The sequence below is a fragment of the Pseudophryne corroboree genome, chromosome 10, assembly GCF_028390025.1.
Source record: "Pseudophryne corroboree isolate aPseCor3 chromosome 10, aPseCor3.hap2, whole genome shotgun sequence".
NCBI classification, from domain to species: Eukaryota; Metazoa; Chordata; class Amphibia; order Anura; family Myobatrachidae; genus Pseudophryne; species Pseudophryne corroboree.
The window spans coordinates 186,502,403-186,529,629 of NC_086453.1; the positions used below are offsets into that span (position 1 = coordinate 186,502,403).

The window sequence follows — 27,227 nt, forward strand, 5'->3', positions numbered from 1 at the left end:
CAGAAACTGAACAGTCTGAAGTCATCGCAAGCGCTGAGTAGGTATTGAGCTACTCTAAAATGACACAAAAATTTTTTTGACGCCGCTCTGCGATCCTTTTGTTCGCACTGATGCTAAGCTAAAATACGCTCCCAGTGGGAGGCGGCATAGCGTGTGCACGGCTGCTAACAACTGCTAGCGAGCGAACAACTCGGAATGACCACCTAAAGCCTCAGACTCCTGCTGCTATCACATACATAAAGACTTGCAGTTGATATTGAGTGCAAAGTACCAGCTGGAACTTTTAAAGATTTCGGAAGAAGAAAGACACAATTGACTTATTAGTGCCCAAATAAAGCCAAGGTGAGTGACTTGAATAACCCAGCCCATTACAAATACGTGTAGATGACTGATCTTCATGTTTAACGATTTTCCCCACCTATTTTAAGGGAAATTCTGAGAGTGGTCGCAGCAACTGACCGAAAAAATTTATTTAACCTATAGTTTCCTTATATTTCCCCCTTTTAAGATCAATCTCACACAAGCTCTTTTCACAGGAAGACAGGGACATGTTTTCTAAGCGGTGGGCTTTTTAAAGCTGCTGATATTCAGCTGTTTTAATTGTTGGATTTAAAACAGCAAATTCATTGCATGTATTAGTATTGTAGTTTTAGAACCGCAGTCAAAACCACCAAAAATTGTCAGCCTTGAGAACCAAACCACCAAAAATTGTCATCTCTCCCAATTTTTTTTTTGTCACTGTGGCCTCAAAAATGGCACTTTAATAAGCTCTACATAAGATCTGAGCATTTTATGTGCAGTTTAAACAGTTGCTTGAAAAGTGCTGGAAACATAACACTTATACCCCTTCCACACCGCACAAATAACCTGGTATGGACCCAGTATATTGCCGGGACGACGCGGGTCGCTGTTTGCTGTGAAAGGGGTCGCTGACGAATTCCCGGGTCGCCCAGTAATTCAACCCAGGAATAAAGAAGGGTTATTACCGGTTCAGGTGCAATGTGAACGGGTTGCCGGATCGATGTGATAGGCAGAGTCGGCGTGGAGATGATCTCATATTGCCAGTTTGGGAAGCCAGTCTGAAAGGGTCCAGTGCTGGGTCGCACCCGGGAAGGACCCGTTTCCAATTCCTGGGTGTGACCCGGCATTGTTGAGCTTTTAATGTTTGCCAACTGACTTTTTACAACATACAGGGCCAGCAGCACCCCTATATTTTACAGCATACTGAATTATGTGTACTAGTGTTACCTCTATAGAGGGTGAATGATGTGTACTAGTGTTACCTCTATAGAGGGTGAATGATGTGTACTAGTGTAACCTCTATAGAGGGTGAATGATGTGTACTAGTGTAACCACTATAACCACTATAGAGGGTGAATGATGTGTACTAGTGTTACCTCTATAGAGGGTGAATGATCTGTACTAGTATAACCTCTATAGAGGGTGAATGATGTGTACTAATGTAACCTCTATAGAGGGTGAATGATGTGTACTAATGTAACCTCTATGGAGGGTGAATGATGTGTACTAGTGTTACCTCTATAGAGGGTGAATGATGTGTACTAGTGTTACCTCCTACAGAGGGTGAATGATGTGTACTAGTATAACCTCTATAGAGGGTGAATGATGTGTACTAATGTAACCTCTATGGAGGGTGAATGATGTGTACTAGTGTTACCTCTATAGAGGGTGAATGATGTGTACTAGTGTTACCTCTATAGAGGGTGAATGATGTGTACTACTGTAACCTCTATAGAGGGTGAATGATGTGTACTAATGTAACCTCTATAGAGGGTGAATGATGTGTACTAGTGTAACCTCTATAGAGGGTGAATGATGTGTACTAGTGTTACCTCTATAGAGGGTGAATGATGTGTACTAGTGTTACCTCTATAGAGGGTGAATGATGTGTACTAATGTAACCTCTATAGAGGGTGAATGATGTGTACTAGTGTTACCTCTATAGAGGGTGAATGATGTGTACTAATGTAACCTCTATAGAGGGTGAATGATGTGTACTAGTGTAACCTCTATAGAGGGTGAATGATGTGTACTAGTGTTACCTCTAGAGGGTGAATGATGTGTACTAGTGTAACCTCTATAGAGGGTGAATGATGTGTACTAGTGTTACCTCTATAGAGGGTAAATGATGTGTACTAGTGTTACCTCTATAGAGGGTGAATGATGTGTACTAGTGTTACCTCTATAGAGGGTGAATGATGTGTACTAGTGTTACCTCTATAGAGAGTGAATGATGTGTACTAGTGTTACCTCTATAGAGGGTGAATGATGGGGGTCATTCTGAGTTGATCGCTCGCTAGCAGGTTTTAGCAGCCGTGCAAACGCTATGCCGCCGCCCACTGGGGAGTGTATTTTAGCTTAGCAGAAGTGCGAACGCATGTGCAGCCGAGCTCTGCAAAAACAGTTTGTGAAGTTTCAGAGTAGCTCTGAATCTACTCAGCGCTTGCGATCACTTCAACCTATTCGTGTCCGGATTTGACGTCATACACCCGCCCAGCCACGCCTGCGTTAATTCAGACACGCCCGTGTTTTTGCAAACACTCCCTGAAAACGGTCAGTTGACACCCAGTAACGCCCCCTTACTGTCATTCTTCTTGCGGCCGCCAGTGCGATGAAAAACTTCGCTAGAACCTGAGCACAACCACAAAGGACTTTGTACCCATACGTCGCGCGTGCGCATTGCGGGGCATACGCATGCGCAGAAATGCTGTTTTTTCACCTGATCGCTGCGCTGCGAAAATCGGCAGCGAGCGATCAACTCGGAATGACCCACGATGTGTACTAGTGTAACCTCTATAGAGGGTGAATGATGCGTACTAGTGTTACCTCTATAGAGGGTGAATGATGCGTACTAGTGTAACCTCTATAGAGGGTGAATGATGTGTACTAGTGTAACCTCTATAGAGGGTGAATGATGTGTACTAGTGTAACCTCTATAGAGGGTGAATGATGTGTACTAGTGTTACCTCTATAGAGGGTGAATGATGTGTACTAGTGTAACCTCTATAGAGGGTGAATGATGTGTACTAGTGTTACCTCTATAGAGGGTGAATGATGTGTACTAGTGTAACCTCTATAGAGGGTGAATGATGTGTACTAGTGTAACCTCTATAGAGGGTGAATAATGTGTACTAACGTTACCTCTATAGCGGGTGAATGATGTGTACTATTGTTACCTCTATAGAGGGTGAGTGATGCGTACTAGTGTAACCTCTATAGAGGGTGAATGATGTGTACTAGTGTTACCTCTATAGAGGGTGAATGATGTGTACTAATGTAACCTCTATAGAGGGTGAATGATGTGTACTAGTGTTACCTCTATAGAGGGTGAATGATGTGTACTAATGTAACCTCTATAGAGGGTGAATGATGTGTACTAGTGTAACCTCTATAGAGGGTGAATGATGTGTACTAGTGTTACCTCTATAGATGGGATTTTGTCTATTATGAAGGCATATTAGGGAAGTGCTATCTTTAGACCTTTCTATATCATTTGTGCATGTAGTTTGTCATCTGATTATGCTCATTTCCTATCATTGTTTTCCTGCAGGGACTGTGGGTGTGGCTGCAGTGACCGCAGGTCCAGGTTTAACCAATACAGTCACTGCCATTAAGAATGCTCAGATGGCAGAATCCCCACTCCTGCTAATAGGTGGAGCGGCTGCCACATTACTACAGGTAAGTAATCCTCATCTTGTGTCCTTTCGTTTATAAGCAACATCAATTTATTTAAATTTTGACCCCCACAAATTAGATGATCTTAATTAGATTCTCATCCATGTTTATTTATTTTTTCCATTATTATGGAGCCCATTTATCAACCAGTTTTAACTACTTAAAGCTAGCGTATGGTAAATGGTGCTTCAGCCAATGAGCTGGAGCACCATTTATCATACGCGACAAGTTTTAAATAGCTAAACATTGTTCATTAATAGGCTCCTTTGTTTTATATTTGAACAAATTGCTTTAAGTTGCATATAATAATTCATTGTCATTTGTAATGAGTGTTGCCAGCTGTAGACACGCAAAATGATGAATGTGCCGAGATTCTTCAGTGTTTGTAGCTGCATTGCCCTAGTGCATACCACATATGGGTTGGATACGAAATCCCGGTAGTCAGGATCTTAACCCTAATCCTAACCCTTGCCCACCCCTTCTGCAGCCTACCCCAAGTGTCCCCTACTGCAGTCTATCTCTAACACTAACTCCACTACACTACTTACCGGCGGGATCTATTGGGATTCTGTCAGTCAGGATCCCGCTGTGTGTATTCTGGCCGTCGGGATCCTGACCGAATTTCCCCACATATGTTTATCTTCTGTGCAAGCTGAAGTAGAATGTACAGTTGTAACCTAGACTGAGGGGTGTGGTATGTTACTTAGAAGCCGCACATGTATCATGCATTACAGAGCCAGTGTACAAGGGAGATGTAGTTATGTGATCAGCGGTCAGGAGACCTACGGTCACGTTACTAGCACCTACATCCCAACCCCCTCTAATCCCGACAGTCGGCATGCCGACTAGCAGGGACTATTCCGACACCCATAGAGTAGGAATACAACCTGTGGCAAGCGCAGCTCGCCTCCAAGTGTGCAAGGGGACTCGTTGCGCTCGCCTCCCCAGCGCTGGAATTCCGCAGCTGGGATGCTGATCGCTGGGATCCCGGCTGCCGGTAACACACACCCAATCCGTACAAGGGATAAGCTTGAAAAGGTCAATGTTATTGGTCTGCTGTGTGCATACTGTAGTAAGACTACCTTGAATTGCCATTAACAGGCTGTTGCTAATTGATTTACATATTGATACACTGCATAAGTATTAATTGATGGTACAAATGTTGTTCTACAGTTAAGAGCTGCTCTTATTTGAGGTTATTTTTATTTATAAAGAGTAAACTCTGGAGCTCCAATTTATGAATAAAAAATACATTTAAATTATATTCTTTTGCCCCCAGACAAAATCTAAACCTCGTGTTCAGTTTGTAGGTGAGTCAGCCACAGAATGCTGCTCTCTAGCTATGGGACAATTTTTTCTTAGCGATGTAATTTTTTTTACATGTATCTAAATAAAACTGTTCTTGTATTAAAATTACGAATCCTCTTTTGCTGATCGTTCTCCTGATGTATTTTTCAGATGTCGGTATCCTGACCATTTAATTCAAGTATATAATTTATGTCTTTTAACCTGTTACTTGTACTAGGGCCGAGGAGCACTCCAGGACATAGACCAGTTATCTCTTTTCAAGCCTATTTGTAAATTCTGTGCTTCTGTAAGGACTGTACGTGAGATTATCCCTGTGCTGCGGAAGGCGCTAGCTGAGGCACAGTCGGGAACTCCCGGTGAGCAATGGCTTTTTAGTACTTTGAAAACAGAAAAATGTTTTACGTAATAAAATGGCATACTGTATATAGAATAAATGTGCTGTAACTAAGATTATTCATGTTCTGTCTCTATATAAAAGTAGCAAAGTAACCCAGTTATTGTCCAGGGAGTAATTAATGGAAAGAGTAAAAGAGTGATGTCGCTGTGGGTTGCAGTCTGCGCATTTAGTTGTGTTTTCTATTGTTTGTGACTGTGCATGTTTTCTATGTCTACTGCAACTGCAGTTTGTGTTTAGAGGTGGCATTGCCATAATCTAATTTTCATTTAATAAGATTCAGTATCCTTCTTTATTTGTTGCACAGTGCAGAGATTGCATTAACTAACTTGCACAGCCTCATTGCTCGCATATAGCTAGCCACATTGCCATATTGCATTGTTCCTGTTGCCAAGGACACCGGGCACTGTTCCCGTTACCATCTGGCCACAAGGGGTATTACTTAATACCTGCCTTCAAGTTTTAAATGGCTGTTTGCAAAGGGACAGGGCTGTATATGCCACTGTTTAAAAATCAGCCCTTAACAAGTGCCTTGGAAGGCTGCTTTGTTTGAGTACTGTGGTGTTAATGGGTGTGAGAATGTGAAACATAGAGAGGACACGGTTAGGGGCAGTGTGTACTGTGAGGTGTGGAAGAGAATAGTGGTAATTGTTGAATGGAAAGGAGCAGACTGAACAACACATTATTTTTCCTTATTTGTAGTCTGTACAGCATGTGTGCAAATATGGGTATGGGACTCAAGGTCGACACCCATCGGTCGGCAGCGGGTATGTCAACACTACAAATAGGTCGACATGAGTTTTTGTGTGTGGTTTTTTTTGTGTCGTTTTCTCCGTCAAGTGACCGGGAACCCCAATTAGTGCACTGCGTCCCCTTGCATGGCGAGCGCCGGGCAAGGTGCCTCGCTCTGCTACAGCTGCGCTTGGCACAGGTTACCGTTTCCCAATCGAAGTCAACGTGAATCATAAAGTATGAAAAAGTCCAAAAAAATTAAAAATTTTGAAAAACTCATGTCGACCTAATGTCCGTGTCGGCCTATTTCTAGTATCAACCTAATGGGTGTCAACCTAGAGTCCGGATACCGCAAATATTGCAGTACATGTACAGTATGTGTTCCATCAGTGTAGCGTGCGTCACATGGATGAACTAGGTGCATACACTGAGTTACTCTTTTTGCAGAGCAGGTGCTGTGTGATTTTGCCTTAATGTTTTACAGGTTGAGTATCCCATATCCAAATATTCCGAAATACGGAATATTCCGAAATACAGAATTTTTTGAGTGAGACTAAGATAGTGAAACCTTTGTTTTTTGATTGCTCAATGTACACAAACTTAGTTTAACACAGAAAATTATTAAAAATATTGTATGAAATGACCTTCTGGCTGTGTGTATAAGGTGTATATGAAACATAAATGAATTGTATGTATGTACACAAACTTTGTTTAATGCACTAAGTTATTAAACATATTGGCTAAAATGACCTTCAGACTGTGCGTATAAGGTATATATGAAACATATGTGCATTCTGTGCTTAGACTTGGGTGCCATCACCATGATATCTCATTATGGTATGCAGTTATTCCAAAATATGGAAAAATCCAATATCCAAAATACTTCTGGTCCCAAGCATTTTGGATATGGGATACTCAACCTGTACTATGTTACGTTCTTATCTCCTTATTTACATTCACCACTGTATCCTTTTTATGGTAATATAGTTAAAACTAAAGTGACAGTTTGTCCAGATATGTACAAATTGCCTTATAACTCGACCGTGATTGCCAGTATAAGGGACACATCTTTTTTTTTTTTTTTATTTAAGAATATTTCTACTGTTATTCTCTTATTATAGTTGACTCAAAATCAAGCATTCTCTTTCAACTCTAGTTTTTGTCTGTGTTTTCCAGGGCCCGTGTTTGTGGAGTTTCCCATTGATATTTTGTATCCATATCATGTGATCCATAAAGAGTTGTCCCCAAAAGGTGCTCCTAAAGGAATTATAGGAAAAATTATTAATTGGTAAGAGTTATAGAAGTTCATTATAATTAAATGTATTGGAGACATTTTCCAGTGTTATTCTGTCCTGATCATCTCATTTGGCTTATTAGCTCTGCTTATTTGCAAACTAGTATACATACCTGAACTGTCCTGATTTTCGCGGGACAGTCCCGTTTTTTTGGGGACTGTCCTGTCCCGCTGTCCCAACCGCGGTATCCCGCGGAGGGGGGGCAGTCGGGAGGCTCTGTCATTCGCTGCTCTGCTTAGACAGGCGGGAGGGACAGGGGGCATGCCAGCAGCTCACAGAGCACTGGCCATGCCCCCATAGTGATATGAAATAGGGGCGTGGCTGGCACTAGAGGCTTTACCACGAGGTTACGCCCCCCTTTTCTGAGGACACGCTCCTTTTCCCCCGGCAGGCGCGGCTACACCGCGCAGAGAGTCCCTTTTTCTACCTCCCAAAAGTTGGGAGGTATGAAGTATATGACGTACAGTGTATATAGTGGAAGGCAGGAAGTATTGTGTTTTTTGTTGGAAGTGTCACTCTGTCATTTGACCAAAAGGCCATTGCTCTATCTGTGCCTCCATGCCTAGGCAATCAGAACCACAATGTTTTTGAAATAACCTCACAGAGTTCGCTCTTTAAATTCCATATACTGCATTATAATGTGCTAAAATAGTATAGCACACTATAGGTGGCAGGTGAAGGTGTAGCATGGTTAATCATTGAAGGGTTGTAGTTCTAACCTGCTAGAGTTGTGGAAAAGACAGGGGTGCAGGCAGGAAAAGTAAAAAATAGATGGTGACGCCTTTTTATCAAATCTATAATATTGTTTTGATCAAAAAGGGCTTTCTCCTGCAGGGTCCACAGATTATCCACAGGAGAAACATTGGGATATGAGGTAGCGTCAGCAGATTGGCACCAACGATCAGAAGTTTTCGGCCTCCCAGAATGCAAAGGGCCAGTCCCCTATATCCCCGCCGCCTGGCTCAGGCAATTCAGTTTTTTTGTTGGTGCAGAAGGAGCCGGACCACGGTCTCTGGGCTCCTGATTTTGGCAGATTTGGCTTGTTATTTAATTTATTTTTATAGTCTTAATATTTTTTTTTAGTTTTCTAAAAAAAGCGTCTTACATGGACCTTTAGAAAGAGTCGCTACAACAACTCTCCGCTGGGTCGCGACAATTCTTACCCACATGTACAGTGCTATTTTAGCGGGTGTATGTGTAGGATGTACTAGCAAGTCCAGCTGACGTTACCAGGCTGTGGCCGGAGCACGGGGAGGAGGTAATGCGTCAGTTCCGCTTCACGGGGGAGACGCAAGACTCAGCCGCACTGTTTTTGGAAAGTAGACTACCGAACAGTTGCTGACGCGGCTGTCACCTCGGGTGCACCAGCGCTAGGCCCCAGGGATCATAGGCTCCAGGGATTAGTAAGAGGTCGCGATCCCTGGGGTTGATGTCAGCAGTGGGGAGTGAGATGCTTCCCTGGTCTCCCCTCCCCCCTCTGGTTCATGACCAGTTTCCTCCAAGTTTCCCGCCATTAACTGATTTCCCGCTTCCGTCTGAGACGCTGTGTATCAAAAGGTCCCAGTCGCAGCATAGGCGGCCGTATGACTGGTGCGTTGGTGTTCACTTGGACGTCTGTGTTCACTGTGGGTTCACTGGGTGTTTATGTACACTATTGGCATCTGGATCCACTCAGCGTTCACTAACGTATTGATCGATCCTGGAAGCAGGGTGAAGTCTCCCTGTATCCCACTCTCCTGAGTTAGGTGATACAGCACTAATTCTCTACCTACCATTAAGTACGAGTGGTTGGATAAGTGCCTGATGCATAGGAGTCTGTAAACTATTGCTGCTGTTTCTTTCGCAGTGCGACTGAATTCGTTTGAAGTCCTGTATAAGGTAATGCAGTAATATGTTTCTCCTACATATTTGAAATGTATCTGTAGTTGAAAATGTGCTCATATTGCTTATTATACTAATGTATAACTTGTGACTGATTGCTGACTTTACTATCCCTGTCAGTTTCTGTGTATATACCGATCCTCAATGCTGGTGCAAGGCAGGGAGGGATCGGATTGTATGTCACTTTAACAAATTTTAAAGTGATTTCAGTCACAAATTGTGTAGTTAACACTGTACATGTGTGTGATTTGTTTATCTTGTCTAAGAGAGGCAAGGGTGAGGAGGATACACTCTCCACAGCAGCACCTACACTGATTTCATGTTTGTCTTGCAAAGCTAGGTTAACCTCTCAGGATCTGGTTCAAAATGAATTATGTGCAAATTGTTTTAGCTTTCACCAAAGCCTCCTGAATAATCAAAGGCAGGCACAGGTTCAAGTTGAACCCCTTGGGCTTCTTTTGCACAGACTTTATCCAGTATAGCTGAGCGGATAATGCCAGCTCCTACACCAGGGATAGATTACCCTGTTAACCCTTACATGCAACATTCCTCTTGGGGGTTATCTCATCCAGTCCAGGAATTTGCAGCCTTTCAACAAAAACAGGCTGAAGGGCCTGTGGAAAGTAAATCACACAAACATGAAACAACATCTTCACAGTCTACACATGTTTCAGATGTGGACTCTTCAGAGGATGAGGACTCCTCGCTTTCCAGGTCTGCATACAGAGATGAGGATGAAGGTCCCAGCTCAGTGGATATACCTGAGCTAATCAGTATTATGAAACCCATTCTGTCCTTAAAGGAAGCAGCAGAGCCTTTGTTAAAATCCAAGGCACCCATGTTTAAACGTCCCAAAACAGTCAGGACTGAATTTCCTGGGTCAGAACAGCTGACGGAGATTATGCAAGAGGCTTGGGTAACACCTCCATAAGAAGTTTAGAATTCCAAAAAAATTTAGTTCCCATTATCCTCTAACAGCTGGGGACTGTTTAAAAAGGGAGGTGGCTCCCAAAGTAGATAGGCATGTCATTCGATTGGTGCGAAAATCTACATTGCCTCTGCCTTCAACATCATTAAATGATGTTACAGATCGGAAAATAGATGTTTTTTTTTAAAACCATTTTCTCCTTGGCTGTGACTATTGTAAAACCAGCCATGGCTTCAGCCTGGATGGCAAAAGCAGTGGCAGCCTGGGCTGATGCATTGGAGGATGATCTTTCATTGGCATCTAGAGAGCAAAAATCCGATATTGCACATATTAAACAGATGGCTATTTTTATGGAAGAAGCAGCCTTAGATATGGGTACTATTGCCTCTCAAGCATCAGCTTCAGCAGTAGCAGCTCGCAGAGCTGTTTGGCTACGTACATGGAAGGCTGACTCAGAGTCCAAGAATGTTCTAGAGTCTTTGCCTTTTACTGGAGATATTCTTTTTGGTAAAATTTTGGTAAAGTATTAAACAGTATTTTGGAGTCAAAGCAGACTCCAAGAAAGTTTACAGCTTTTCGTCCCTTTTGGACCCAGAGAAAAGCAAAAGGAAAGGGTTATGGCAAACAGTCTCAATCTGACAAGTCTGGTAAGACTAAAAAGCAATGGGCTACCAGAGGGCCGGCTTCCAAGCCAGAAGATAAGCCATCAGCCTGATGGTGCGGGCCTCCACCTGAGGGATCCCAGGGTGGGAGGCCGACTTCTTCATTTTGCACAGATCTGGCAGCAGTTCACCACAGATGCCTGGGTGCAAGAAGCCGTATCTCACGGTTATGCGTTTGCCTTCAACAAACACCCTCTACAAAGGTTCTTTTGTACCAGCCCGTCTTCAGTGGAAACGAGGCAGTTCAGAAGTTGCTTCAATCAGGAGTGATAATTTCAGTTCCTCCTGCGCAACGAGGACAAGGTTTTTATTCCAACCTGTTTCTAGTTCAGAAGCCAAGTGGGTCGTTCCGGCCCATACTCAATCTCAAAGTGCTGAACAAGTACATTTGGGTGCCTCGTTTTCATATGGAGACTTAAAATTCCATTATTTTGGTCATGGAGCCGGAGGATTTTATGGTATCCCTGGATATTCAGGATGCTTATGTACATGTTCCTATAGCACAATCCCATCAGTGCTACCTCAGGTTTGCCATCCTTCAGCAACACTTTCTGTTTCAGGCTTTAGCATTTGTACTGGCCACAGCTCCAAGATTGTTCACCAAAATTATGGTGGTAATGGCGGCTTATATCCATCGACAGGGGATAAGGATTTTTCCATACCTCGACGACTTATTATTCCTAGCACAATCTGAAGAATTGCTTCAGTGTCATCTGCAACAGACAATAGCTTGTTTGCAGAGACACGGTTGGCTCATAAATTGGTCAGTCATCCCTGGTTCCGTCACAACGGATGACGCACTTGGGGGCTGTATTGGATTCGGGTCTTCAGAGAGTAATTTTACTTCTGAACAAAATATCCACAGTACAGTTGTTGATTCAGGAGCTGCTACAAAGTCAAAGCGTATCCATTCACGCAGCAATGCGTGTGATTGGATCTATGGTGTCGACATTCGACATGTTGGAGTATGCTCAATTCCACTCGAGGCCTCTACAACGTCTGATCCTTTTCAAATGGAATGGGTTACATCAGACAATAAAAACACAGACTATGGTCCTTCCTCTGAAAGTAAGGTCATTAGCCTGGTGGCTACAGACATCCCATCTGGACAAAGGGAGACCCTTTTGGATCTCAAATTGGGAGGTTCTGACAATGGATGCCAGTCTTCAGGGCTGGGGAGCAGTGTCAGAAAGAAGTTGCTTTCAAGGGTAGTGGACCAAGGAAGAAAGTTGCCTGACAATAAATATATTGGAACTTCGGGCCATATATATGCACTCATTCAAGCAAAGGACATTCTTCAGGGGTAACCAGTTCAAATTCGCTCGGACAATACAACAGCAGTAGCATACCTCAATCATCACGGAGGAACTCGAATGTCTTCATCCAGGCTTGTCCGCAGTGTTCATTGCGGGAGTCCTAAACTGGGAAGTGGATTTTCTCAGTCGACACGCTATCCATGCAAACGATTGGGCTTTACATCCCATGGTCTTCCAGACTCTGGTAGACAAGTGGAGGTTACCGGAGATAGATCTCATGGCTTCCCGTCAGAAAAACAAAGTTCATGCATACGGGTCAAGGACAAAGGATCCCATAACGATCTTTGTGGATGCTCTGTCAGTAATATGGGACTTTTGTCTGGCCTATGTGTTTCTATTGATCGCCCTTTTGCCCAGGGTGATGAGAAAAGTAAAACAGCGAAAGGGCACCATGATACTAATACCTCTGGCTTGGCCCAGAAGACATTGGTACACAGATCTGCAGAGGCTATCAGTGGATACTCTGTTCCTACTCCCTCAACGTCCAGGTCTACTGTCTCAAGGTCCTTGCTGTTACAAGCACCTGGATCAGCTGTCTTTGATGGCGTGGCTCTAGGTCTTTCAAAGTTTCCAGAGTCCTAGCATTCCTTCAGGCAGGAATGGAGAAATGTCTATGGGTGGCTTCCTTGAGAGTTCCTACATCAGCATTGACTGTATGGTTTCAAAAGAAAATTGCTAACCTACAGGATGTTTGCACTTTTTTCCTAGGAATTCTTCACATCCAACTTCCTTTTGTTCCTCCTACATCTCCTTGGGATCTAAGTTTAGTCCTAAAGGCACTTCAAGTTGCCCCATTTGAACCACTGAGTTAAGCAGATCTTAAATGGTCGACAGCTAAAGTTCTCTTTCTACTGGCTATTGCTTCAGCCAGAAGAGTTTCAGACTTGGGGGCATTGTTATGTCGCCCTCCTTTTCTGATATTTCATCCAGATAGAGCTGTTCTCAGAACCAAATCTGGTTCTCTTCCTAAGGTGGTGTCTAAATTCCACCTTAAAGAAGAAATTGTAGTCCCGGCTTTTCCAAGGGCCGGACCTTTCTGCGGGAGATGCATCATTGGACGTAGTCCGTGCTTTAAGGATCTACGTGGATCGTACCAGTGCCATCAGAAAGACAGACACTCTCTTTGTTCTCTACGGATCTCACAAGAGAGTATGGCCTGGTGAGGTGGTTTCGGATGACTATTTCAGAAGTGTAAAATCGAAGTGTGAGGTGGTGTATCTGGGGCGCCCTCTTTCTGTGGTCATGTGCTAAGACCAAAGCAATGGTCGCTTTACCAAACAAATGGTGGAAAATACAAAGAATGACGTATAGTATGAAAACTTCAATTAAAACATTTTGCACAAATTTAATATACATTCACATACATAAAACAATTACTAAAAGCATACCAATATGGTAAGCTAGGAGCCGCAGGTGGTAATTAGGCAGGGTGGTCCAAGCTTCACCCTGCTCTGGCTCCTAAGCTTAGTGATGGGTTCTTTAACCCTGGATAAGTGATGATGTTCGAATATTCAGGCAATTCAAAATGTACTCAAATAAAGGAAAGCATACCAGATAGGTAGATGAGGAGCCGCAGGTGTTATACTAAGCAGGGTGGTCCAGACTGCACCCTGCTCTGGCTCCCAAGCTATCCACGAAGTTGATGTCCAAATGACAGGAAGGTTCAGACTTCCAATAGATCCAGGCTACTGGATCTATTGGAAGTCTGAACCTTCCTGTCATTTGTACATCAACTTCAACATTTCGAGAATTTAGCACAGCTATGAATGTTAACTCAGACATGTGGGGGGACGCCCAGCATAGGGCTAGTCCGCCCCGCATGTCCGTGCCCCCCCCCCCCCCGCACAAATACAAAAGCATCGCACAGAGGCGATGCCTTTGTATTTGAGGAGTAACTCCCGGCCAGCGCAGCTCCTGCGGCTGGCCGGGAGTTGTGTCTCGCTGCCGCTGGCCGCAGAGGCTGCGTGATACGTAACGCAGCCGCCGCGCCATGCCCCCCCTGCGGTCCGGCCACGCCAGCGTTGGCCGGACCGCACCTACTAAACAGCGGCTTAACGCCGCCGTTCAGCACCCTCCCGCCCAGCGACCGCCTCTGTCTCAGAGGTGATCGATGGGCACCGACGACTGCCATGCGCTGGCGCACTGCCACGCCGGTGCATGCGCAGTTCCGACTCGATCGCTGCGCTGCGACATACTGCAGCGAGCGATCGGGTCGGAATGACTCCCTCTACTCGTAATGTAGATCCGTCATGTTCAGCACAACGTGGTACTTCAGCTGAACAAATATGTAGGCAGCCACATGGTCTTCCATTAACACATTCATTAGGCATTATGCCTGTGATACCTTTGCCTCTCGGGACGCTGCATTCGGACGAAGTATTCTCCTGTCCAATCAAGAGCGTCCTCTCCACTAAAATTGCTTTGGTACATACCAATGTTTATCCTGTGGATAATCTGTGGACCCTGCAGGACAAATACGTAGTTATGGTAGACTTCCCGTCGATAACTCTATTTCCCCTAAGTCCACAGTATCCACAGGGATCCCACCCTGATGCACCTGATTAGAGGATCCTTATACTTACTAACCTCTTCCTTCTTGTACAGAAGTGTCTGCATGTGTGTTCTTTTCGCCTGATTAGGGCTCTCTATGATACTCCTGCCTTGAGCTTTGGAAAATAATTGAATTGCCTGAACCAGGAGGCGGGGGGACTGGCCCGTTGCATTCTGGGAGGCAAAAGCTTTTGATAGTTGGTGCCAATCCGCTGATGCTACCTCATATCCCAATGTTTATACTGTGGACACTGTGGACTTAGGAGAAATAGAGTTATCGACGGTAAGTCTACCATAACTATGTATTTTCTTGAAAATAAAAAATATTGATTTTTTTTATTTGTAACTACAGTATGTAGCATGATGGTGACTTTTAATTTCACCAATGATTTTCTGATTTTATACCCCTGTCACCGTGATGGATCCTTTTTTTGATTATTTTTAAACCGCAGTGGGCGGATGACAAGCTCACACTTTATTAATTTCAGTTGAATAGTCTATAACTCTATGTAAATATACTGTAACTGTAATTCATCATATACCCAGACAGCGTACAAGGTGCTGTAGGGAGAGGGTTGTGACTGTATTTCCTATGTTGGGTTTTCACCTTTTAGGTACTTGCAGAATCACCTGAATAATTTATTTGCTGGAGCCTGGGAGCCAAGAGACACTTCACCCCTTCCAGTCTCCATCACTAAGGCTACGGCTGAACAGGTCTGTTTAATGTATTCTTGAACCTCATTTCGTACATGTTAACGTTAAAATTAAATAAGGAAAATATACAGTATAACTAACTGTATGTTTGGTTATAATAGTATTTCAAAATGAATAGCAGCATACTTCCTTTACTTATAAAACACTGCAAAGAAACTTTCCAACATACAGTACCACTCTATAACTTAACAAGAACAGCAATTTACTTATAGAAACTAATTTTCCATTTTTTCTTCATAGACTGTGGGATTGTGGGGTTATCTGGTTGGGAGGCTGAGCACTCACAAATTGGTGCTGAAACTCCAATTCCTCCCGCTCAAAAGCCTGTTCAGTTAAACAGAATGTGAGAGCCCAACGGAGGCGGGTTCTCTCCTTATGGGTGCGTTGTACAGCCACTTTTTGGCACATTTTTATCTTTCATTTTTAAATGTCTCTCAGCTCTGCAGTGGGCCATGGAGCAGTAATGTGCTGTTTCTCTGAAGCTGGTAGCCCACCTTTTCCGTGGGATTATATAATTGCCTAGGTAGGTACTTCGGTATCCAGAGCCTCAGCGCCATAGAGATACCTTTAAATGTGAGTTCATCAGGATCTGAATTGTGGCACAAATGGAAATGCTTTGATACCGCATGCGTCAGGACTTTGTTTTTAATGTTTCTCACATGTTCATGAATACGGAGTTTCAAAGGTCTCTTAGTTGTTCCAATGTACTTCATTTTGCATGGGCATTCCAGCATGTAGATTACTGAGACGGTGTTGCAGTTAATGAACTGTTTGATCTTGTACTCCTTCTTGTTACTTTTGTTCTGGAAAGTACTCCTGTTGGGGTGTAGGTACCAACAGACATTACAGCGACCGCACTTATACCATCCCACACACTTAGGCATAGTAGTACGTACAGTACTTCAGGATCTCCCAGCATACTTGGTGCCAAGAGGTCTTTTAGATTTTGTGGCTTTCTGAATACCACTTGTGGTTCCCTCAGAAGAAAGTCCTTTAGGATAGGGTCCATTAATAATATGCTCCAATGTTTTTTTTTTAGTTTTTTTTTTAATGAGATTCTCATGCCTACTATAGGTGGTAATGAACCTGACTGTATCCTCTTTCTTTTCTTTAGGTTTATACATAAAAAGTTGTTCCCTTTCCAATTTCTTTGTCTTTAGGTTGGCTTCTTCCAATATATGGTGCGGGTAGCCTTTCTCCTTAAATCTTTCAGTGTAGACTTGTAGCTGTTGGTCACGGTCTTCATTGTTCTTTCCTGTTCCGGGCTATTCTGTTAAACTGTGAAAAGGGATGTTGTTTTTTTATTGTTGACAGTGATTACTTTTAAAGTGCACGTAGCTATTCATATCGACCTCCTTAATGTAATTCTTGGTAACCACTTCTTTCCCCGAGTGTGTCAATACTAGGTCAATAAATTAAATATTTTCTGAGCTCTCATTGGCGGTGAAGCTGAGGTTCATGGTATTATCTGATAAATATGTAAAAAAATTCTCTAAAACTTAGATTGTCACCATTCCATACAATTAAAATGTCATCTATGTAACGTTTATAAAAGACTATGGGGTATATGCAATTAGCGGCGAATCGCGACAATTTTTCGTCCGTTTTTCAATTCGACACAATTCGACAGTCTAATTTCGGCAAGTGGGTGCCGAAATTGACCATATTCAATAAAAAACGGATTCGACAGTCCCGCTGACGAAAAACGGCCAATTTGACGGATTTTGCTCCGATTTTTGAAAAACGGGAATAAACACGAAAAAAAATGGCGTGGGGTCCCCCCTCCAAAGCATAACCAGCCCCGGGCTCTTCGAGCTGGTCCTGGTTCTAAAAATCCGGGCGGGAAATGGACAGGGGATCCCCCGTATTTTTAAAACCAGCACCGGGCTCTGTGCCTGGTGCTGGTGCAAAAAATACGGGGGACAAAAATAGTAGGGGTCCCCCGTATTTTTTACACCAGCATCGGGCTCCACTAGCTGGACAGATAATGCCACAGCCGGGGGTCACTTTTATACAGCGCCCTGCGGCCGTGGCATTAAATATCCAACTAGTCACTCCTGGCCGGGGTACCCTGGGGGAGTGGGGACCCCTTCAATCAAGGGGTCCCCCCCACAGCCACCCAAGGGCCAGGGGTGAAGCCCGAGGCTGTGTCCCCCCCCCCCCCCCCCATCAAGGGCTGCGGATGGGGGGCTGATAGCCTTGAGAAAATTGAAAGAATATTGTTTTTCCCAGTAGTACTACAAGTCCCAGCAAGCCTCCCCCGCAAGCTGGTACTTGGAGAACCACAAGTACCAGCATGCGGGAGAAAAACGGGCCCGCTGGTACCTGTAGTAGTAGTACTACTGGAAAAAAAATACCCAAACAAAAACAGGAGACACACACCTTGAGAGTAAAACTTTCTTGCACACCTGCCGACACACACATACTTACCTATGTTGACCCGCCGACTGCCACGTCTCCTGATCCGACGATCCGGGATACCTGTGAATAAAATTATACTCACCTCAATCCAGTGTCCAGATATAAATCCTCGTACTTGGCAAAACAAATAAACGAACACCCGGACCAGCGGACTGAAAGGGGTCCCATGTTTTCACATGGGACCCCTTTCCCCGAATGCCGGGACCCCACGTGACTGCTGTCACAGAGGTCCCTTCAGGCAATCAGGAAGCGCTACTTCGTTGCACTGACCTGATTGGCTGTATGCGCGTGTGACCTCAGACAGCGCATCGCAAAGCCTCTCCATTACTTTCAATGGTGGGAACTTTGCCGTCAGCGGTGGGGTTACCCGCGGTCAGCGGCTGACCGCGGGTGACCTCACCGCTGACGCAAAGTTCCCACCATTGAAAGTAATGGAGAGGCTTTGCGATGCGCTGTCTGACAGCTCAGACGTGCAGCCAATCAGCAGAGTGCCAGGACGTTGCGCTCGCTGATTGGCTTAAGAGACCTTTCTGTGACAGCAGTCACGGGGGGGGGGGTCTCTGCATTCGGGGAAAGGGGTTCCATGTGTAAATATGGGACCCCTTTCAGTCCGCTGGTCCGGGTGTTCGTTTATTTGTTTTGCCAAGTACGAGGATTTATATCTGGACACTGGATTGAGGTGAGTATAATTTTATTCACAGGTACCCCGGATCGTCGGATCAGGAGACGTGGCAGTCGGTGGGTCAACATAGGTAAGTATGTGTGTGTCGGCAGGTGTGCAATAAAGTTTTACTCTCAAGGTGTGTGTCTCCTGTTTTTATTTGGGTATTTTTTTTCCAGTAGTACTACAGGTACCAGCGGGCCCGTTTTTCTCCCACATGCTGGTACTTGTGGTTCTCCAAGTACCAGCTTGCGGGGGAGGCTTGCTCGGACTTGTAGTACTACTGGAAAAAACAATATTCTTGTCATTTTCTCAAGGCTATCAGCCCCCCATCCGCAGCCCTTGGATGGGGGGGACAGCCTCGGGCTTCACCCCTGGCCCTTGGGTGGCTGGGGGGGGGTCCCTACTCCCCCAGGGTAGGGACCCCCACCCTACTCTTTTTGTCCCCCGTAATTTTTTGCACCAGCACCAGGCACAGAGCCCGGTGCTGGTTTTAAAAGTACGGGGGATCCCCTGTCCATTTTCCCCCCGGATTTTTAGAACCAGGACCAGCTCGAAGAGCCCGAGGCTGGTTATGCTTTGGAGGGGGGACCCCACGCCATTTTTTTTCGGGATTTTACCATTCCATTTAAAAAAAAATATATATTTTTAAAAATATATAAATAATACTTGTGCCTCCCAAAAAGACAAACCAAGTACCTAATCCCTTCTAATATAAATAGATATGCTATTACCAATAAAAAAAACATGTTTTAAATTTTTTTTATTAGATTCACCCACCAAAGTGTGGCGGATTGAAAATGACGAATTTACTGTCTAAATGCACTGTTGTCGAATTTCCAAACTTCAATTGAATATACTTTTGTCGAATTGCCGCATTTGTACCATTGCAGAAAAGTCGAATTTGACAAATGTCGAATTTCAAAAAGTCGAATTTTGAAAGTCCGTTTTTTTGACGGAAAGTACTGAATTGCATTGTCGAATTTTTTTTTTTGGCGAAAAAGTCCCGTTTTTCGACAATTTCGGGAATTCGACCGCAATTGCATATACCCCTATGTTCTGTTGGTATGGATGGTCGGTAAAAACATACTCGTTTTCCCATTGTCCCATTAAAAAGGTTTGCAAAAGTGGGTGAAAAGATAGTGCCCAGGGCGGTTCCACAGATTTGAAGGAAGAAACCATCTAAAAACTTAAAATAATTATGTTTCAGAATAAAAATCATAAGTTCACATATAAAAAATCTGTGTTCCTCTGTGATCTGAGTATCCTTACTAAGAAATCCATTGCAGGCCTCAATCACCTTGCCATGTTCTATGCATGTGTAGAGTGACTGCACATCTCTGGTGATCCACCTGTATGTGTATTTCCATTCAAATAGTTCCATCAATTAAGAACTGATGTGGGATCTTTCAAATACGCAGGTAGATTCACCACGTTTCCTTAGAAATATGTCCACATATTCTGATAAATGCGAGATTAAGGAATCAATCCCAGCAACAATTGGTCTTCCTGGGGGATTTGTCAAAGATTTATGCACTTTTGGTAAAAAGTAAAAGATGGTGGTGGTGGGGTTGGAATTAAATAGGTACTGATCTTCATCTTTGGCAAGTATCTCACGTCTGAGCCCCTTCAGGAGGATTTCTCTGAGTTCATCCACATATGATTCTTTTGGGTCAGCCAGAAGTGGGATGTAATATGTTCTGTCCCCTAATAGTCTTTTTGCCTCCAAAACATAGGCCTCCCGATCCATGATTACCAACACCCCCCCCCACACACACACACACACACACACACACACACACACACACACTTGTCAGCGGGTTTTAAAACAATACTCTTGTTATCATGGAGTACCTTGATAGCTTTAACCTCTCTATTGGTTAAATTTCTTTCCTTTATTGGTTCAGTTTCGGTGTCACATAGGTCCTTCTTCACTAGATCATAGAAGATTCCCACATTGTGCCCCTTAGATTCTAGAGGGTAAAATTTCGAAGTAGGTTTTAGACCCGACTTGGATTGTTCATAATTTTGGATCACAGCTTCTTCTTTCTTAAGAAAGTGTCTTTTGAGGGTGAGTTTCCGTATGAACTTGTTCATATCCACAAAGTCTTCGAACTTGTTAATTCCCTTTGTGGGTGCATAGGATAATTCTTTGTTCAGCAATGAGGTCTCATGCTCTGATAATGTGCATCTGGATAAATTGAATATGCCTTTTTGAGCTGAAGGTTCTATTGTATATGTCTCTTTTTGTTGCTGTAGTGACTTTTTCCTCCTGTCCCCGTGGCATCCCCCTCTTCCACGAACCTTCTTTTCAGTGGTGATGCATGCATAACTTTTTCTTTGAGGACGTTCCTTGTTGTGTCTTGAAATCATGTGCTTGTGCCTGATGACAAAAAATCCCCCTCATTGTTAGAATTCAGTCTCTGTAATGTTGCAAATCTATTTGTTATGCGTACATTCTGGTTTCCTTGTGTATCGTTGGTACTTGTTCTATTTCCTGTTCCTCTTTTAGGTACAGACTGCCAGTATTCCCTTTTTCCTCTTTGGTTTTGTTTATCAACTCCGTTGAACCGACTCCAATTCTTAATTCTGTTATTCTCATAATTGTGCTTGTCACTTATGAATTTATTTTCTTTATTCCTGATGACCTCATCTTCAATATGTTCAAGTTTCTTATTCAGTACCTTCTCATTGATCTTAAAGTTCTCTTTGTCCTTGAATGTTTCTAGTTTATTCTCAGTCTCTTTTATCTCCAGTTCCAAGGCAGAGATGATCCGTTTTTTTTTCTCCGTGACAAGTAGTTTCATTAGATTAATCGAGCAGTTGTGGAGTATATTATCCCACTCTTTCATATATTCGTGGTTCTCTATACCAAAGGTGGGCTGTTTCATAATTCTGAGTCCCCTAGGTACTCTATCCACGCTAATATAGTGCTTGAGTCCCTTGACGTCCCACCATGCTTTAACTTCTTTAATCAATAGTCTCTCCATGTTCCAAAACATTTCATCAAGTTTAGCAGTTGTGGATACATTTTCAGGGGTGTTAGTTTCATTAAAAATCTTATGGCATAGGTTACTCCTTTTTATTAGTGCGTTCACTGGTTCTAAACATACTGCGTGTGTGGTACTGGCTTCTTTAAGGCAGCCGTAGGCAAGTAATACCAAAGAGAATGTGTGTGTAAAAAAGAAAGCCTGCAGCGCCAAAATGCGGTGACCACTATAAATCTAGTAGTTAGACACAGAATGGTATTAATAAGTATCGTCCCTTCAGTGACCCTCCCTCTATAAAATAGGGCATCCGCTATACCTTAAAGAAACCAAGCACTGGTATGGGTGCTTATAAAGAGTATAAGAAAAAATGGATAAGGTATTTCTAAGCGAGCAACTGATGTCATATAAAATTAGGGAGATCAGGTATATTTAAAAGGTAATTATAAAATGTAACTTACAAACAAACAGCACAAATAAAACCAAAAATACAAAGTCATAGGTTAAAAAACTGCCTTTGAAGCTACATATACGCATAAAATAACATCCATACAATTTAAAGACAAGAGGACAAAATATAAAAGATCAATGTAAAAGAAAAAACAATAGCACTTAACTTGAGATGATGGGTTGTATCAGGTTTCATCCTATCTGGACTTCATCAAGGGGTGATATGATGCTGGGACAAACTATATATACATACCTACACTAATAAGGAAGTGAGTGTTATATCACTTCCTGGCAATTGCAGGTTCAAAGGTGAGAAAACATTTAAATTAACACAAACTTTTATATACTAATATATACTATACTATTAGTATATATAATATATACTATATATACTAGTCTCCCCAAAGGTACACTGATCCTGGGAAGAATCACTGGCTATATGGCACATAATTAATGTAAAAAACTGTTATTGAGTATTAAAAAGTTTATATAGCCACGGATTTCCTGTCCGGGCAGCGTGTGACGTCACACCCGCCCCACTTCCGGTGTCCGCGGTTCTTTCTGCACATTCGTTGGCTCCAAGCAGCTGGATTTGATGACCCCCGGACATCTACGCATGCGCCCGCTTCGTATAGCGGGATCAAATGGACTCCTCATCAGTTCATAGTGGGCTGTGTGTGCAGCGGCCATTTTACAGGAGTCTTCATGCTGGGGACATTTCTTATTAGTATTTAGAATCCTGGCGGCCATCTTTGGAGTGAAGGTTCTCTTAGCACACCGAATTGTGCTTGCAAAAGAGAAAGATATAATAGAAGAAAGAGGTTGTTTAGTAGTTGTAATTTATACACAACTCATAATAAATTTATTGGATCCAGACATCCCCATAAAGAAGTATATCTAATATGAGTACAAATATCAAGAGAGAGAATATAGGGAGCTGATGGTATTATATATAATACATTAGAATCATTAAAGTTCGAGGATCACATAGCCGTAATGGGACAAGATGATCCAATATAGAAGGATCTACCTATAGTAAACGGATTTTATAAGTATTGAATGACCGTAATCTATATCCGTTTAAAAAAAATTAATACCATATGTGTAGCGGAATGTAGCCAACTGCGACAATAAACAGGAATTCTCATATGAGTGGAAAAGTTAGAAAATAGAAGAAATTTTAGATGCATCAAAAGTAGACCCAGAAAAACTCCTATTCCTCTTTCAGTTACAGCACCCGGTCTTCCATGGCGGTCTCCCATCCATGTACTGACCGGGCCAACACTGCTTAACTTCCAAGATCGGACAGAATTGGGAATATCCAGTGTGGTATAGCTGTAGTAACAGTATGGAACAGAGAAGAAAAAAATTTAAGGTGAAAAGGGAGATAATTAAGAGGAAATCCCAAAGGTACAGGCAGGGGAAAATTTTGGATAGGGCTTACGTCACAGAAAAGGGCTATTTCATAGCCCTCATTGAAGCCATCTGGGTGGAGGGTATTCAGTTCAAATATCCAATACATCTCCCTTCTGGAGAGAAGGTTGGAAAGATCTCCACCTCTTTCCCCTAGGGAAACCAACTTGATACCTTTAAACATGAGTTCGTCAGGATCCGAATTGTGGCACAAATGTAAATGCTTCGATACCGCATGCGTCAGGACTTTGTTTTAATGTTTCTCACATGTACCTGAATATGGAGATTCAAAGGTCTCTTAGTTTTATAATATAGTACAAGTCAAAAGTGTGTGTGTGTGTGTGTGTGTGTGTGTGTGTGTGTGTGTGTGTGTGTGTGTGTATATGTGGATATATGTATATGTGTGTGTGTGTATATATATATATATATATATATATATATATATATATATATATAATTTTTATTTTTTGCATAATGTCTGTTTTAACGTGTATAACACTTATTATTACATGCACCATGACACCTACAGTATGTTATCACAAAACCACATCTCAACCCTGACACCTACAGTACGTTATCTCAAAACCACAGTCCATTTTCAAGTTTATGAGAGCATTAAAAAACATGGAAATATATGCGTTGCGTGATTGTAATTCTATATTCCCCATTTATTTTCTTGGAGAAAGATAAAGTGGAGACAGCTAAAGTACTAACCAATCGGCTCCTAACTGTCATTTTTCAAACAGGACCTGTAAAATGACAGAAGCTGATTGATTTGTATTTTATCTCTATCCAAGCTTTGGTAAACTTCCTCCATAGTTGTTTTTTTGATGTTTTTATTTTGGGGAGGGGATTTTATATGTGTTTCTCCCATGAATAATAATATTAGGTCCTTACTACATCTGCTGGAAGACTGTTCCCTGCATGTTACTCTTCTGCCTCCTAATCAACTAATCACTGTTTTATAAAACGGAATTTCCTACGCATTCTACTTCACCTTAAGGTAGTATTTGTCTACTCATTATGGCCTTTTTACAGATCCAGCAATGTGTAGAGTTGGTGAGTCGTGCTAAGAAGCCTGTATTCATCCTGGGCAGTCAGGCCACTCTGCCTCCGATACCTGCTGACAATCTCAGGTAACAAATGCAGTTTAGGCAACCTGTGCTCCATTAAGGATTGTTTTTAATTTAATGTCTAAACATGGTTTTCTTGCTATGTACAGATCTATAGATCCACAAAAAAGGGATGGCACATATACATAAAAATCACACCTTGGTGCTCCATAAAGTCAAATAACACAATAGAAAAATGACAACATGCACACCTACATATGGGCACTTCACAATGCAGCAACAAAGGTAGTGAGCCTCAGCAGCAGTCATTTCAGAATAGCGTCGCTATAAATTATCTGAGTGCATTTCAGACAGGTTTGTCCTTACCGCGTGCTACAGTGTGGACAGATGAGGTGTCCTCATCTAGGGATAAGTGATCCTTAGATGAACATTTGCTTTACTGACTACATAGACGCGGTTCACACATCCTTACTGCACCTCTAATAAAGCTGATGATAAATTCTAGTGTGCTCAAGCCTTTACAGATACACAATCTAGATCCAACACGTGGTTTGTGTCTGGTGGACCATACTAATTGTTGTAACTCATTATATTTCAGCTATCAAAAACAGAAAACTGCAGCTATCGTTTTTGTGTTGGCACATACAGATGTGTCTTCAGATGCCTTATCCGTTTTTGTGCCATTAGGCGCAACATGCCTAGCATAATTTCTATGCTTTGCACTTTTTCCTCACAAAAAACACAAATGGTTTGGAACTTGCGCTATGTAGAGCTTAAATTTTAAAATGTGGCTTTAAATCCCACTAGGACAGAGGAGTGTGTGCGATCCTCATCAGGAAAGGATTACACCTGTGTTCTTTGCTCTTTAGAAAGGAACTTACATTATGTTCCCCTCACGAGTGCATGTAAAGGTATCTTTTTCACAACGTCCTCTCTTCTATACTTGGGAATACAGCCGAACAATGTCATAGAAAATACAACTTACATCAGAATTCTATCACGTGTGCACGTAACCGTTTCTTTAGGGTCCTCCGATCACAGTAATATGGATATCCTTCAGGTTTTCCAAAAATAATTTATTTAACAGTTCCACATAAAATCACAAACAGGGCTGGGGCTGGCAGTAATGTCAGTGAACCTCAGAGCGGACTGGATGGAAAACTGATTCACACATGCGTCCCGGCTGCAGACACGGATCCGTAGTGTGGGTGGTGAAACAAGTCCAAAGCGCCGCCTTGGTATTTCTCTGACACACAAGTGACCCCTCGCTGACGGCTTCAACGCGTTTCTGGGAATCCTTTCCCCTTTGTCAAGAAGTGCCGTCCTACAAGTGGTCAGGGATTTTATCCCTCCTCAATTGGATCACATGACTAATCACTAATTACAATACACCTGATCATCATGCACATTGTCCAAATACAATCCCAAAAGTAGCTTTCTTTTAGATCCTGGTGCCTTAAAATATAAACAATAATTAAACATCATGTTCTATATCTGTATCGGGTCATAAATAAAACTAAGACTAGTACTTCAAAATCACAGCCGTTCTGGTGCTTATAAGCAAAAAACGGGTCTCTAAAAATGAACCTTCCAATATTAAAGAATGGTCCGCTCATGTATATAAAAACAAAATCCTGCACAATTGCAGGAAAAATACTCCGCTAGGTACTTTAATCCATATAAACCTAGCGAAAATTAGTAGTAATTTCACCCAGGCATAAAACTCAGGATCTAAAGTCAGCTTTACAATCCTCATGTTATATATTACAAAAAACGCCCCATAGTCTGGGGAAATAATATCTCCATGAGCCGGCTAAAAGGACTAGCTTTTTTTCCTCAGTTTGGCTAATAATGCATATAGCAAGTCACGGGTATCGGGCTTGTCTTTTGCTGTTTTCCACAGACTGCATTCTTATTCTTTCATTTCTCTAGCATCCATAAGGGATATTGGGGGAATCTAGCAATATGGGGGTATAGACGGGGTTGTCTATACCACCATGCACTTTAAATTTCTTCAACTGGTGTGCTGGATTCTCTCCTCTATCCCACAGTCAGTTTGGAAAAAAGTGCCCTCAGGAGATGATGCACACTCCACCATGGGAGTTAGGGACTGGCCTTGCGAGGTGTCAGAGCCGCTTCCACGCTGCAGGACCACTGTCCAGAGAGGTTGTTGTACAGCGGGGCACTGCGCCTTGGCGGTCACAATCGCAGCACACCGCACTCAGCCAAATAGGCAGCCTGAAGGTGACAACAGTGGTGAGTACAAACTGGGGGCCCCGCAGGATAGGCATACGGGACCCTCCTGGGGTGGACCTGCTATAGCCGCCTGTGTACACTGGCTAGCAGTGGCTTAAACTAACACTTATGTGATGTTTTTAAGCTGTTTGGGAGACATTGCCAGTTTAAAAAACACTGTAGTTCCGGCGCCATTGGGAAGGGGGGGGGGACCAGTGGCGTTTTGCGCCTTCCTCTGCTTAAAGCTGCAGCAGCAGACACACACAGCTCCTCCAGACTCTCAGGAAATGCTGGAAAACTGGCACAGGGGTGTAGCAGAGGGGGAGATCCGCTATTGAGAACAATCTGTGTCCTGTAGGACAGTAATCATAGGTGTTTCACCTTGTAATATTAGCTGGCAGCCTCACTGGGGCTGTTTAGCTTGGGTGTGTTGGTGCCTTCCTTTTGTCTCCCTCTCACATACAGCAAGGGCAGGCTTGCTAATTTATTACTTGTCTGTGTGTATGTGTAT

At 42.9% G+C, this 27,227-nt stretch overlaps 1 protein-coding gene and 1 pseudogene across 4 annotated transcripts in view; one reads left to right on the forward strand and one right to left on the reverse strand.

Annotated features, from left to right (window-relative positions):
• ILVBL (ilvB acetolactate synthase like) overlaps nt 1-27,227 on the forward strand; it is a 116,597-nt gene that overhangs the window by 21,648 nt on the left and 67,722 nt on the right. For all 4 annotated transcript variants that reach the window (XM_063942963.1, XM_063942965.1, XM_063942964.1 and 1 more), the window contains 5 exons: nt 3,572-3,699; nt 5,222-5,360; nt 7,307-7,418; nt 15,377-15,476; nt 24,447-24,544. In XM_063942963.1, the coding sequence (XP_063799033.1) occupies nt 3,572-3,699; nt 5,222-5,360; nt 7,307-7,418; nt 15,377-15,476; nt 24,447-24,544 (577 nt within the window). The remainder of the gene's footprint in view (nt 1-3,571; nt 3,700-5,221; nt 5,361-7,306; nt 7,419-15,376; nt 15,477-24,446; nt 24,545-27,227) is intronic.
• Nucleotides 23,221-23,338, reverse strand: LOC134967100 (5S ribosomal RNA; annotated as a pseudogene).